Source organism: Aquila chrysaetos, chromosome 19 (genome assembly GCF_900496995.4).
Source record: "Aquila chrysaetos chrysaetos chromosome 19, bAquChr1.4, whole genome shotgun sequence".
Taxonomy (NCBI): Eukaryota; Metazoa; Chordata; class Aves; order Accipitriformes; family Accipitridae; genus Aquila; species Aquila chrysaetos.
In genome coordinates this window covers 26,949,849-26,963,703 of record NC_044022.1, presented here as the reverse complement: position 1 = coordinate 26,963,703, position 13,855 = coordinate 26,949,849, and the positions used below count along the sequence as shown (strand labels likewise).

At 65.9% G+C, this 13,855-nt stretch overlaps 1 protein-coding gene across 4 annotated transcripts in view; it reads left to right on the top strand.

The window, feature by feature from the left end:
- Positions 1–13,855, top strand: part of ARAP1 (ArfGAP with RhoGAP domain, ankyrin repeat and PH domain 1) — a 38,463-nt gene that overhangs the window by 19,629 nt on the left and 4,979 nt on the right. Inside the window, exons 10-29 of one of the 4 annotated variants that reach the window (XR_003927539.2) lie at positions 356–462; positions 547–746; positions 890–975; positions 2,334–2,516; positions 3,574–3,748; positions 5,483–5,617; positions 5,905–6,040; positions 6,599–6,701; positions 6,791–6,986; positions 7,326–7,371; positions 7,612–7,775; positions 8,038–8,250; positions 8,927–9,032; positions 9,305–9,452; positions 9,741–9,824; positions 9,998–10,066; positions 10,218–10,335; positions 11,542–11,655; positions 12,202–12,344; positions 13,020–13,053. Coding sequence is in view for 2 of the 4 variants with exons in the window: in XM_030042533.2 (XP_029898393.1) it covers positions 356–462; positions 547–746; positions 890–975; positions 2,334–2,516; positions 3,574–3,748; positions 5,483–5,617; positions 5,905–6,040; positions 6,599–6,701; positions 6,791–6,986; positions 7,326–7,371; positions 7,612–7,775; positions 8,038–8,250; positions 8,927–9,032; positions 9,305–9,452; positions 9,741–9,824; positions 9,998–10,066; positions 10,218–10,335; positions 11,542–11,655; positions 12,178–12,344 (2,550 nt within the window). In the remaining 2 variants the exon portion in view is untranslated. Of the gene's footprint in view, positions 1–355; positions 463–546; positions 747–889; positions 976–2,333; positions 2,517–3,573; positions 3,749–5,482; positions 5,618–5,904; positions 6,041–6,598; positions 6,702–6,790; positions 6,987–7,325; positions 7,372–7,611; positions 7,776–8,037; positions 8,251–8,926; positions 9,033–9,304; positions 9,453–9,740; positions 9,825–9,997; positions 10,067–10,217; positions 10,336–11,541; positions 11,656–12,177; positions 12,345–13,019; positions 13,054–13,855 lie in introns of all 4 variants that reach the window. The other 3 variants (XR_005930865.1, XM_030042531.2, XM_030042533.2) reach the window with 3 other exon arrangements.

The following is a 13,855-nucleotide window of genomic DNA, read 5'->3' as shown; positions in this document are numbered from 1 at the left end:
AGCCTGAGCAGAGCGGCAGTGAGCTGGGACACCCCGGAGCTGCCACCCCCCAAACGGGGACGGCTCAGACCCCGCAGTCTGGTGACCCCCAGGCTGCAGTCCCCCTCCCCGCTGGCTCCGAGCCTCGGGGTCCCCCACGAGCATCGCACCGACTGCAGCTGCCCCAGAGCCCCTGGCTCCCCGTGCACCCCCGGGGCTGGGAGCTGGGCTGGCAAGGGGCACGGGGACCTGCAGCCACCAGCACCGGTGTGGTGTGCGGGCGGCAGCGCCGACACCAGCTCCTGCAGGCAGTGCATCATCCGTACCCCCCATCCACTGCCCTCCCTCCCCCCCCCCCCCCGCCCTCCCCCACCAGGACTATCGGCTGGGGATCGGCATCACCTACATCGAGATGAATGTGGGGAACGTCAAGGAGGTGGACCGCCGGGGCTTCGATCTCACAACGCCGTACAGGATCTTCAGGTGAGACGAGGGAGGGGAGGGGGTGCCGGCGGTGCTGCCCCTCCCCGCGGCCATGCCGTCCCTCATCCCTGTCCCCGCCGGCAGCTTCTCCGCCGACTCGGACCAGGAGAAGGAGGAGTGGGTGGAAGCCATGCAGCAGTCCATCGCCGAGGCTCTCTCCAACTCGGAGGTGGCGGAGAGGATCTGGGCGGTGGAGTCCAACCGCTTCTGCGCCGACTGCGGCTCGCCCAAGCCCGACTGGGCCTCCATCAACCTCTGCGTCGTCATCTGCAAGAGATGCGCAGGTACCTGCATCCCGGGGGGGGTGAGAAGGGGCCGGGCATCCCCTGCCCTGGGTAGGGATGCAGGGCAGCGAGGCTTGGGGGACCCCGGCGGCTCGGCCTCTCCCACCCCAAAACGGGTCCCTAATGGCTCGTCTCGCTGGCAGGGGAGCACCGGGGCTTGGGCCCCAGCATCACCAAAGTCCGGAGCCTGAAGATGGACAGGAAGGTGTGGACGGAGGAGCTGATCGAGGTATTGGTACAGACCAACCCCAAAAGACCTTCCTGGGGGGAGACACCCCATCCCCGACCCCATAATAGACCCACTGGTTACAGGCCAGGGACTGCAGGAGCACCGCAGGTTTTTTCCAGCCTGATCCAAGCCCCTTGGGGGTGAGACGGTGGTGTGGCTTGGTTGGGGAGGGGACCCCCAGCAGCCCTCCATCCCCATCCCTGCTGTCTGCGGCCGGCCGGCACCCACCCGGGCACGCTGGCGAGGACAAGCGGCTCTTGCGTGTCCGTGCTGCAGACAGACGACGTCTGTCCATCCGTGGGGAGATGGCTGCGGAGCCGTGGGGCCAGGGTTTGGGGCCAAGCAGCAGAGCAGCCCCCCGAAGTGGTGCGGCCGCCGGCGCGGAGGAATGCGTCGGCACAGCCAGCGCCGGGGCGGGCTGGGGAGGGGGGGAGCCGGGATTTGTTACCAGACCCAACCCGGCCGCCATTTCCAGCCGGCAGACCTTGGCTGGCCCCGTTCTTCCCAGCCGTCCCGGTTGGATCCTGCATTCCTGCCTGGCGTCCCACCCGCGCAGCCCCCGCCTCCGGCATCGCCTGCTCCCCGAGCCCCCAAACGCTTCCAGCTGCTGCCTGCGGCTGCTCCCTTTCCCCTCCCCTCTCCGGGAAGGCTGCCCTGAACCCCGCCGGGCTGGCGGGGAGCTGCTGCCAGCATCCCCTGGCCCCCTGCCTGCTCCAGCCCCTCCCCGACCCCCGGCCCCGCTTGCACCCGTGCCACCCCAAAAAGCTCAGGGGTGCTGGCAGAGCACCCCGTGGGCTTGCTGGAGCAACATGGAGCTCCCTGAGACAGGGCTAAACCTCTTAATGGTGGGCTGAGCATCGCTCGGTGCCGGGCAGCAGGATGGTGAGGGGCCACGGAAAGCCCTTTAAATCCACCCCGATGGATGCTGAGCATTCCCCCCCCTCCTCGCCCACAGCTGGGTGCTGCTTTCCAGATGAGATTTTCCAGGGCAGGAAGGGGGGTCGGAGGCTGTGGGGGCTGCCAGACGCCGGGGCTGAGCCGCTGCTGTTGCCGGAACACGGGGCTGGGCAGGGAGCAGCCCTGCGTGCCTGCAGTGGGTGGGTGCTCCTGCACCCTGCCCACCCGTGGTCCCCGCGAACCACCCGTCATCCCCTCCACGTTCTGCCTGCACCCCGCTGCTCTCCCGGGCAGCAGTAACGCAGCAACTTTGGGCTGTGAACGTCCACTGCTGTGCTCATCCCCCCCCCGCCGCCCCAGCAAAGACCCCCGGAGAATCCCCACAAAGCCCCCCCTCCCATGCCCAGCCACGCTCCATCCCCCAGCAGCACCGTCCCGTCGGCCTCTCCTTGTCCCCGCAGCTCTTCCACCAGATCGGCAATGCCGTGGCCAACCAGTTCTGGGCTGCCAACGTGCCCCCCAGCGAGGCCATCACCCCTGCCAGCGGCAGCCAGGACAGGAGGCGCTTCCTCATCGCCAAATACCGGGAGGGCAAGTACCGCCGCTACCACCCGCTCTTCGGCAACCAGGAGGAACTCGACAGGGTCAGTGGCCCCCGGGGCCGGGCACCGTCTCGGGGGTCCCACCTGGGTGCTGAGTGGTGCTGAGCTGGGGTCCCGAGGCTGTTTTGGGGAGCAAGGTCTCTGCCTGAGCAGGCTGCTTGGCCCCGTACATGGGGTGGATGGTTTCCCACCCTCCCTCCCTGCCTGTACCCCTGCCTGTATCACCCCAGCCCTCATTGCACACCCTATGTCCCCACCGTGCACCCCCAGCCAAAGCCTGGGGTCTCCAGGAGGGACGAGCTGGCTGCGGGGACAGGGTGAACGTCTCTGGGATGGGGCACAACCAGCTTCATTTCCAGGCTGGAGACCCCGGTCCGAGGTGGGATCCCCCCTTCCGCAGCCAGACATCCCCGCGGTTCATCTCTCCCTGGCTTGGGAACGGCGTTGGGGTCCAGCATTGGGCCAGAGTGGGGTTCGGGGAGGGCTGGTGCTGGGGGGATGCCCTGGTTGCAGCAGCTCGAAGCCCCTCCTGCTCCCCGGAGCACCCCACGGCGGTGGGGGGCAGAGGTGCCCGGCCAGCACCCCCCCCAAAACCCTGGCCAGGGCACCCATTCCCAGTCCCGGCCGTGGGCAGAGTGCCAGACTGGGGCTTCATGCCGCTCTGCGCGACCGGCACAGGGAACGCCATCCCGGCGCTCCGGCCGCCGGCCCTTCGTCTCCGTGCTCCGCCATGGCTGCGCCGGCTGCCTTCGGCGCTGCCGTGTTTGCACAAGAGCCGGGGGCGCGCCGGGGGCCCGGGTGGCCGCGGGAATTCGCATGTGGGCTTGTTTGTTTTTCTACTCCGGCTAGCCTGTCCCGCCCCGTTGCCGTTATGACTTCACCCCGGCTCCTTAAGGGAGGGATTCGCCGCCCGCTCCAAACTTTTTCTCCCAGTTCCAGCCTCCTTTGTCCTGCCGAGGCGGCCGGGAGGCGGCGGGGGTCCGGTTGCTCGCCGCGCTGCCACCCGGCTCCTTTCGCCGGCGTGGCTCCTCGCCGGGGGTCTCCTCCTTCTCCTCGGGAGCCTTCGGCCTCACCCGCCGCCCTCCCGGCTTTGCCGCAGGCTCTGTGCGCGGCCGTCACCACCAGTGACCTGGCGGAGACGCAGGCTCTGCTCTTCTGCGGGGCGGCGGTGACCTGTGCCACCGGAGACCCCCAGTGCCCGACGCCCCTGGCCCTGGCCGAGAAGAGCGGGCAGAGGCTGCAGATGGAGTTCCTGCTCCACAACAAAAACTCCGGTAAGGGCTGACCCCTTGAAACCCCCATGGGTTTAAACCCACCGCTGGCATTCCCGGAGCCGGGGGAGAGAGCTGCTGGGGTGTCCCGGGGGACGCAGGGATGTTTTGAGCCGGACTCGGCTCTGTGTCCTGCCCGGCAGATTCCCGGCATGGGGTTCTCCGGCTGCTTGGCGCTGCTGGGCTCTGTGCACCCCGGGAGAGGGGCTTTGGGAAGACCCCGCACCCTTGGGTCAGGGCTGGGTGGGGGCCAGGGAGGGAGGCTCTATCCCAGCCGGGGACGCAGGTCCAGAGCCCCAGTGGGGATGCAGGCTGGTGCTCTGGGCACTGGGAGGGACTGGGCCAGCTCTGCCGCACCGTCCCGGCACGCTGCAGCCTCGGGGAGATGTGCCCCTACCAGCCAGGCAGCCCCCACCTTCAGCATCCCCAAAAGGACCAAGGGGGGTCCGACCGTTTTGCAGAGCATCCCCCTAAACCCCCCCCTCCGCCCCCGTGCCGCTAAATGTGTCCATGCCACCGAGCCCTGCTCTGGGTGGGCTGACGGCTCCCACGGGACTGATCCACGCTCTGACATGGAGTGAGCCTCCGGCCCTGGAAAGCTCGGGCAGCTGGAATGGAGGTGTGCCGGGGCCGGCCAGCGCCTGCCGTAGCCGTCACCTCCCTCGCTGCCTCGGTGGCCAAGTCCGTCCCGCGGAAGCTGGAGTTTGCCCAGGATTGGGGCTGGCCCTGCTGTTCCAGACATGTCAGCACAAAAGGGGTCTGGGAGAGCGGCGAGGCCTCCCGGCTGCCCCGGTGAGCCGAAGAAAACCAAATCCCTGAGCTCATCCTGCCGGGGCCGGCTCTGGCAGCCATCTCCGCAGTCCTGGGATTGCTGGGCTCGATGAGCCCAGCGCCGTGCCTGGAGCAGGGCTCTGCATCCTCCCGGGTTTCCCCGTCTCTAGAGCTCTGGGCAGCCCTGTGGTCCACCCTGGGGGTGCTTTAGGGGTGTCCCTGCACCCCATCTCTGCCTGGTCCCCGGAGGAAATAGGGGGGTGCCTCTCACTGGCAGGCAAGGTGGGGAAACTGAGGCAGGGGGGACATGCCCGTAGTCACACGGGGAGGCTGTGGCAGAGCCCTGGGCCGTTATTTCAGCCACAGGACTGCGGTGCTCTGCCCTTCTCCTCCCGCAGAGCAGCGGGGACCTGGGACAGCCTGGGAGAGACCTCGGCGGAGGGGGAGTCCGGTCCCCACCTTCCCATAACGTCCTCATCCCGTCACAGCTCAGTGCTCGGGGCTAGTCTGCAGGGGGGGATGCAGGATGTGGGATGGGGGATGCAGGATGCGGGATGCAGGATGCCCTCCCGGCGGATAAGCCAGACCCCGCTGACCCACAGGCAGCCCCAGATTTGGGAGCCGGAGCTGCTCCTTGCACCCCAGCCGTGGCGTGGTGGGGGCTGGCGGTGCGCCCTGTGGGATGCTTTTGGGCTCCTGCTTCTTGTGCTGAGCGGGGGACACACCCAGCTGTTTTGGGGGGCTGGCAGGGGGCAATGTGGCCGGTGTCACCACTGTCACCCTGTCCAGCTGGCTCCTTCACGTCACATCAGCAAAGCACCCGGGGAATGACATGGACCACTGTCACCCCATCCCTGACCCAGTGGGGTCCTGCCGCATCCTGCTGGGTCCCCACCAGCAGCAGTCTGGGGGGCTTCTAAAGGGGGGGGGTGCACCCCCCGTGACAGGCTGTCACCCCGTTTGCAGAGACGCCGCGCCTGGAGGTGGGGGGCAGCGAGGAGAAGCCCTACTCGGTGCCCCTGCCCTCTGTCACCCACAACGGCTTCCTCTACAAGACCCCCTCCATGGCCAAACCCATCGGTGAGCGGAAAGGCCAGGAAGGTATGTGGGGGCCCATGGGGCAGGGAAATAGGGGTGCAGGGGGGTGGGGGGCTCAGAGCCAGCCCCAAAAGGGGTGCTGCTGGGGGGTTGCACCATCCCCTGCTCCCCAGGGCACTGCAAAGGCATCAGGGAGGTGCAGCATCACCTGGCCAGCCAGGTTGGAGCGGGGGGGGTCACAGTGGGTGGGCACCCAGTGGGTGCTGCAGGGCCACCCAGGCTGGGCTGGTGGGCGATCTTGGGCTGGCCGGAGCATGCGAGGCTGCCCAGTACCATCCTGTGCCGCGCAGAGTTCAGCCGGCGGTGGTGCACGCTGCAGGACGGCGTCCTCAGCTACTACGAGAACGACCGCAACGCCATGCCCAACGGCGAGATCAAGGTGGAGGAGATCGTGTGCCTTGTGAACAACCCACCGAACGCCCACGGGTAAGGCTGTACCCCTACATGCAGCCCTATAGCACCCCAACATCCCCTCTGCTCCTGCAGGGCTGGGCATGGCTGCTGCCACAGGTGGTGGCATGGGGGGCTGCTGTCCCCAAGCCCACCGCTGGCCCCTCCAGCACTTGTGGCATGCCTGACCCAGCTGTCTTTGCAAGGAATCTGTGTAAGCCCCTTTGTAACCACTTTGTAACCCCTTTGCACCCCTTTGCAATCGCTTTGCAGCCCCTTTGCAGCCATCACTTTGCAACCCCTTTGCGATCCCTTTGCAGCTCCTTTGCAACCCCTTTGCGGACCCTTTGCAATCCCTTTGCGGCCCCTTTGCAGCTCCTGTGCTCCCCGTCGGAGCATGCACGGCAGCACGGGGATGGTGGAGGACCCAGGGGTGTGGGAGTGGGGATCCCAAACCGGATCAGCCGGTGGCAGAGCCGGCAGCAGACATGCCGCAGGATACTCTCACCCCCGGGATGGGATGCCCCTGGTACCCAACCAGCTCCATCCCACCGCCCGCGGGCGGCCAGGCTCCCCTTTCCCTCCCTCCCGCAGGATCGAGAGCACGTTTGAGGTCTACATCGAGTCAGAGAGGCTCTACCTCTTTGGGCTGGAGAGCCCCGATTCCGCTCGGGAATGGCTCAAGTCCATTGCCAAGGTAGGATGCGGTGGGCTGGGGGTGGCCGGGGGTGCCGGAGGGAGCCGGGTCCCGCGGCGCTGACGGGTCCCTCTTCTCCCCCGGCTCAGTCCTTCGTCCATCCCCGCGCCGAGGAGCTGCTGGCTCTCGACTTCGAGCGGATCGGCCGGCTGCACTACAAGGGTGGCCTCAACCTGGAGCGAGCCAAGGAGGGCTGGTTCGCCCTGGCCGGCTCCACGCTCCACGTCTGCTTCGAGGACAGCGAGCGGCAGGAGCCTCTCCAGCTGCGCAAGCTGCAGGAGCTCTGTGCGTGCCCCTGCCCCGCTGCGGGGTCCCCCCCAGGCTGGGAGGGACCTTGGGGATGGGGGGTATCCCCCAAATTCTGCCCCGAGCAGCTGGGTTGCACGCCAGCTTTTGGTGGGAGGCCGGTGGATGCTGCTCCGATGGAGCGTGGGGTCCCTTCACTGGGTGGGATGCAGCCTGTCTTCCTCCTCTCCATCCTCTTCCTCATCCCTGGAAAGTCACTGCTTGTCCCATTTGGGCTGGAGCTGGACCCGTTGGCACAGCCCCCCATGGTGCGTGGGGCTGGGGGGGCCGGGGACCCCACGTTCCCGCAGGTGATGGGCTCTCTGCCTTCCCTTCCAGCCATCCAGGGAGACAGCGAGGTGCTGGTGCTGGTGGAGAGGCGGAGGTAAGAACCGAGGCGGGGGGGGTTAGACCCCTCCAGCAAATTATCACGCCCTGCCCAAGCACCCCCCCCCCCATCCTGGGGTGCCTTCGCTCTCCCCACGGTGACTGGGGACCCCCAAAAGAGAGTGGGGACCATGCCCAGGCCCCCAGGGCCAGCCTTCCCAGGGGTCCTGGCCACGCAGTGGGTTTGGGGGGGGGCAGCTGCCCCCCCCCCCCCCACTGAGGCCAGGCTTGCCGGCAGGACGCTGTACATCCAGGGGGAGAGGAAGCTGGATTTCCTGGGCTGGGTCCACGCCATCCAGAAGGCTGCGGGCAGCGCAGGGGACACGTTGTCGGAGCAGCAGCTGACGGAGTCGGACGTCCCGCTGCTGGTGGACCGCTGCATCGACTACATCACCCAGTGCGGTACGTGCCACCGCTTATCGCCGGATGCGGGCGGGGACCAGAGCGCATCGTTTGGGTCACCCCATCGGTGTGGCGCGGCAGGCTGAGACCCGACACGCTGGCGACACGTGTTTCCCTCCCTGAGCATCCGCTCCAGCTCCGTGGGAGGGCTCCGGCTGGAGCAGGAATTTGGCTCCAGCCCGCAGCTCCTCGGCGGTCGTGGCAGCACCTGCGGGGTGGGAAGTGCCGCGGTACCGGCTCATCCCCACCGGCTCTGCCGCAGGGCTGACGTCCGAGGGCATCTACCGCAAGAGTGGGCAGAACTCGAAGACCACCAGCCTGCTGGAGATGCTGCGCCGGGACGCCCGCAGCGTCCGCCTGAAGGAGGGCGAGCACCAGGTGGACGACGTCGCCAACACCCTCAAACGCTTTTTCCGCGACCTCGGGGACGGGCTCTTCACCGGGCGATGGGGCCAGGACTGGCTGCGGGCAACGGGTGAGCCCTGGGGGGGCTGCTGGGAGATGGTGGGAGGAGGGGGGTTGGGCTCCCCGGATCTGCTTGCAGCCCCCTTTGTCCTCTCCTCTGGGCTATGCGGTGGGGGGAACACATCTGGGCCCCACATGTTCTGGGGGCTTGAGCGGTGGGTGGGGAGCGGAGTGCATCCTCGCTGACCCCGTGCAGCCCCGTGCTCCGGCACGGCTGGGGCTGAGACAGGGCAGAGAGCCAGACCCCCCCACCCTTCGCTTCTGGATCCGGCCCCTAAATACCAGGGTCGGCTGCACCCAGCAGCTAAACAGCCATGAGCCACGCTGCTGTGCAGCTGGGATGTTCCAGCTCCATGGAGCTGGGATGTTCCAGCCTCGCAGAGCTGGGATGCTCCGTTCCCATGGAGCTGGGATGCTCCGTTCCCATGGAGCTGGGACGATCCAGCCTCACAGAGCTGGGATGCTCTGGGCCCCACAGAGCTGGGATGCTCCGTTCCCATGGAGCTGGGGTGCTCTGGCCCCATGGAGCTGGGGTGCTCCACTCCTGTGGAGCTGGGATGCTCTATCCCCAGAGTGGGGCAGGAGGGTCCCAGGTGGGGTCTAGAGAGGGGATGGTGGGGCTGTGGGTCTTAATCTCACCTTCATGCCCCTCCGTGCTCATCTCCTCCCTCGTGCTCCTCTCGCAGCGCTGGAGGACGAGGAGGCAAAGATCAGCGAGTACCGGAGGCTCCTGGGCACCCTCCCCACGGTGAACCGGGCCACGTTGAAGGCGCTCATCAACCACCTCTTTCGGTACGGCATGGGCGGCAGGTCCGCGGGACGGTGGAGCCCGAGCTCCCCGAGCCCCTGTGGGGCATCACCTCGTCCGCTGCGGGGTCCTGGAGAGGATGTGGGGCGGAGGAGAGCCCTCATCCCTTGGCTCACATCCCAAGCAAGGAAGGGAGGGGGATTTGGGGTCAAGCTGTGCCCAAAGCTGAGCATCACGTCCCGGCGTGGGGGGCATTCCCCTTGGCAAGGCTGAAGGGGGGGTCCCAGGAGAGGAATCTTAATGGAGTTCCCTGTAGGGTTCAGCGCTTCTCTGGGGAGAACCAGATGAACACGCACAACCTGGCCATCGTTTTTGGGCCCACGCTCTTCCAGACAGACGGGAAGGACTACAAGGCAGGACGCGTGGTGGAAGACCTCATCAGCCATTATGTGAAGATCTTTAATGTAGGTTCACCCCACCTCTGGCACTGCTCTGGATCAGGCTGACGTGTGGACATTCCCAGGGGATGGGGAGGTGGAAGGAGGAGGAAGCTGTCTGCAGACATCTTGCTTCGGAGACAAGGGGAGGGGGGCCCATGTCCCTGCAAACCCTGGAGACACCTGAGCCTGGAGGTGCCAGCACCGCTGGGCAGGGTAGCAGATTCCCCTGAGGATCTGCATCTGCTTCTGCAGTGGAACTTAAGGGTGGTCTGGTCAGCCCTGATGGCTCCCTGGGCTCCTCGTCCTTGGCAGGTCAACGACCAAGAGATGAAGAAGCAGCAGGACGAGATCATGGCCATCATGAAGATGCGGGAGGCAGCATCCAGTGGGACGCAGGTGGGTCCTGGACATGGGGACCTTCCTGGGGCACCTTCTTTGCATGGAGACCTCAGCGCCTGCTCCAGCATCTCCTGGAGATGCCCTAGGCAGGGAGTGTCTGTGCTGGGTGGGGGGGATCTAGCCCACGTGTGGGAAGCTGCAGGTTGAAGTGCTTTGCCATTGCCCTCCAGCAAGCCGGGGACTTCATCTGCACTGTCTACCTGGAGGAGAAGAAGACGGAGGCAGAGCAGCACGTCAAGGTGAGCCCTGGGGAGCTCACAGAGGGGACAGGGACCCCCTGTTGGGTGCCCAAATGTCTGTGGTGGCATGGGGAGATGCTTTGAGCTAGCACGAGGGTGGCACAGCCCTGGGCACTGGGTGATGGAGACCTGTCCCTTCCCTCCCTCCCAGATCCCGGCCACAATGACAGCTGAGGAGCTCACCTTTGAGATCCTAGACCGGAGGAAAATCGTCATGAAGGAGAAGGACTATTGGAGCTGCTTCGAAGTGAACGAGAGGGAGGAGGCAGGTTGGTGCAGGGGCATGAGGGTGGTGGGGATGGGGATGAGGACAGGGATGGGGATGGAGATTGGAATGGGAATGGGGATGAGGATGGAGATGGTGATGGGGATGGGAATGGTGACGGAGATGGAGATAGGGATGGGGATGCAGGTAGGGATGGGGTTGGGGACGAGAAGGCTCCCATGGGGACTGCACCATGCAGCAATGCCGGGACGGGCTCCAGGCGCTCAGGAGAGGACGGCTGCAGTGCCGCAGCTTTGCTCGCCACATCCAGGTTGCAGGTGGCCGAGCGCTGCAGATGAGCGTGTGGTTTGGGCCAGGACCCACAGAGCATCTGTCTGCATCCTTAGGGGTTCAAATGCCTTAGAAGTTTGATGGGGGTGTCTGGGCTCTCTGGCCACCCAAGGGAGCAGGCCTGGGGTGCCCGTAGGCAGCAGCAAGTGAGAGCTTGGTGTGAGCAGGATGAGCCCCTGGTCCTGCCAGCTGGTGCTTCGAGCTCCTGCCACCAACTCTCATGGGCTGAGCGTGCCCAGGGACTGTGCCTGTCAGGGAGACAGGCAGGGTGCTGAGCCCAGCAGCACTGAAAGCCTCTGCTGAGATGTTTTGGTCCTTGCCAACCCCAAACCATCAAGCTCAGGCTCCTCTCTGCAAAGGGTGGGTGCTGCTCCCCCCCCCTCTGCTCGGGGAAGCACCGTGCTCAGCCGAGCACCATCCAGCCCTTAAAAATAAAAAGGATCCTCAGGCTGTGCAGGGGCAATGATTAGCCGATTAGCCTTAAATTGAATATTCATCTATGAACTTCTATGAAATCCTTGACTCGCCCTTTGCTTGCGTGGAAATGTGCATGTTTGAAATACCTCTGTGCATATTTTTGCAAGCACGTGTGTAGATTACATACTGCCTACAGCAGCCTATGTTTTCAAAACATACATGTGTTGCAATTGCAGTATCTGTTGGCAATTGCTCCTTAGCCACCTTCCAGTCCCCGCTGCTCACGTACCAGGGCCAAAAGTCACCTCCCCAGGGGACAATTAGTAAGCAGCAGCACCATGAAATGAATCCAATTAAAAGGCGATAGTGCTGCGAGGGAGGTCTGCCCAGAGACAGGCAGGACCTTGGCAGACCCTCGGGACACATGTGTGACCCCCCCGCCTTGGTGGGTGCCAGCCCCCGGGGATGCTGCCTGACCCCTGCCTGTCTCCCTGCCCGACAGAACGGCCCTTGCACTACTCGGAAAAAGTCCTGCCCATTTTGCACTGCCTGGGAATGGAGAGCTACCTGGTGGTGAAGAAGCAGATGTCTATGGAGAACATGCTCATCTACCTCGGTGAGGAGCCGGGGGGGCCAGGGCCCGGGCAGGGAGAGCAGGGAGGGGACGGGGATAGGGATGGGAATGGGGAAGGGGATGGGGATGGGGATGGGATGGGGATGGGGATGAGGATAAGGATGGGGACAGGGATGGGAATTGGAATGGGAATGGGGATGGGGATGAGGACGGGGACGGGGATGGGGACAGCTCCCTGTCCTGCCGGCTGCAACCCTGCGGAGAATCTCCATGGGATCAACCATCCCAAGGCCGCATCCTGCCTGGCCGCGCAAGCGGAGCGGGCACCAGCCCAGTTAGCACGTGGCTGGGAGCCCCCCAGTATGGGGTCAGGGCTGGATGCCATGCACAGTGCACCGGAGGAGATGGTCCTGCCTGCCCTGCCTGGGCTGGGAGCAGGCAGCAGCCGGTGGGCTGCGCTGCTGGGGGCAAAGGGGGGGTTTCCCTTGCTATTGCCCTGCGGGACCGGGTCTAGCTGCACCCCGCGCCCTTCCTGGGGGGGCCTGACCCCCCCTGGGGGGCCGGAGCCGCTCAGGCATGTGCCCCCAGCCAGCAGAGTGGGCGACTGCAAGCACGGCATGATGAAGTTTCGGGAGGAGAGGAACCTGCTGGGGCTCGGCCTGAGCACCGGCTTCCACGACCGCTACTTCATCCTCAACCACAGCTGCCTGCGCCTCTACAAGGAAGTGCGGGTGAGCCCTGCCTGCTGCCTGCCTGCGAGGCGACGCTCCCTTCCCCTGCCTGCCCTTCCCTTCCCCTGCCTTCACTTTCCTTCCCAGCTGTGCCGTCTTGTGACCCAGTGCCGGGAGTCCCTGAGGAGGTGGGACCCATGTGGGCTGGAATCCCATGGGCATTGCAGGCAGCGATGGGGCTGGCATCGCATAGGCATTGCAGGCAGCGATGGGGCTGGAATCCCACGGGCGTTGCAGGCAGCGATGGGGCTGGAATCCCACGGGCATTGCAGGCAGCGATGGGGCTGGCATCGCACGGGTGTTGCAGGCAGCAATGGGGCTGGAATCCCACAGGCATGGCAAGCAGCGATGGGGCTGATCCCAGAAGTGCTGTTGCTCTCCCAGACCCGGAGCTTTCCCGGAGCAGGTCTGGAGCTGGCTCTGAGTCAATGCAAGGGCTCAGGAGGGGGATGCTGGCATCCCAGCTGTGCTGGCACATCTGCTCCCCACTCTTCTGTCCCTGGTCCCCCTGCCCTGGCTCCCTGGTGAGACATCCACTGCACCCTGGCACATCGTTGCCTCCGTCCCCCGTCCCCTGCCCGTAGGCAGTGTAGGGTCTGCAGGGAGGTCGTCCCCTCTCCTCCCACTGCGGCTCGTCCTCCGCGTCTGCTTTAACCCCCGTCCTCTGTTGAACAGAGCCTGAAGCAGCGGACCCCCCCCCTTGGAGAACGTGAGTAGAGGAGCCCGGGGGGCTCAGCCGGGGCGCGCAGGGGGTCCCGCGCCCTCTGCCCTTACAAGGCTGCCCGGGGTCAATCCCAAATCCAATCCCGCAGCACGCGTGTGCCGATCACCGCGTGCTCGTGGATGCGGCAGCCCCAAGTGATGGGGTGCTGCCTGTGCCGGAGCTGCCCCCGGTGCTGCCATCCCTCCCCGTTAGCCCCCGGCATTGGGGGTGCATCAGCTTGCACCCCTGTAATCCGGGCTCCTCCGGTTTGGGGGTACCGCTGCCCTTTGCTCCAGGCAGCTGGAGATGGGGATGGGGACGGGGCTGATGCTGTACGGAGGGGACGGGCTGAGCTGGCTCCCCCGTCCCGCGGGCATTGGATTGGGCTCTTGTAAGTCATGCTGCTTGCACGCGAATGCAGGTGGGCAGCTGTACGGGGTGGGGGGGTCCCCATCATGTCACCCGCTGCCAGGGCATGGCTTGCGTGGCATGGCGAGGCGCAGCCGGCATCAGGGAGGTCCCGGGTGAGAGGGGAGGGAGCTGCGGGGCTTTGGCCCTTCAAAACGTCTGCCAGCAAAGGGTGATGTCTGCGCCGGCTGGCTGCCGTGGCACAGACCACGGGGAAGGAGCTTGCTGGCACCGGTGGTGCCCTGGCTTTGCCGGGACATCCCGTTTTCCCCCCATCCCTCCCCTTGGGAGGCTGTTTGGTGAGGCAGGGTGCGGCTCGCAGCCAGCACCCCAAAGGGATGCTCCGATGCAGGGGGGAGCCCAGCACAGCCTAAGTGGGACCAGGGAGTCAGGGCACCCA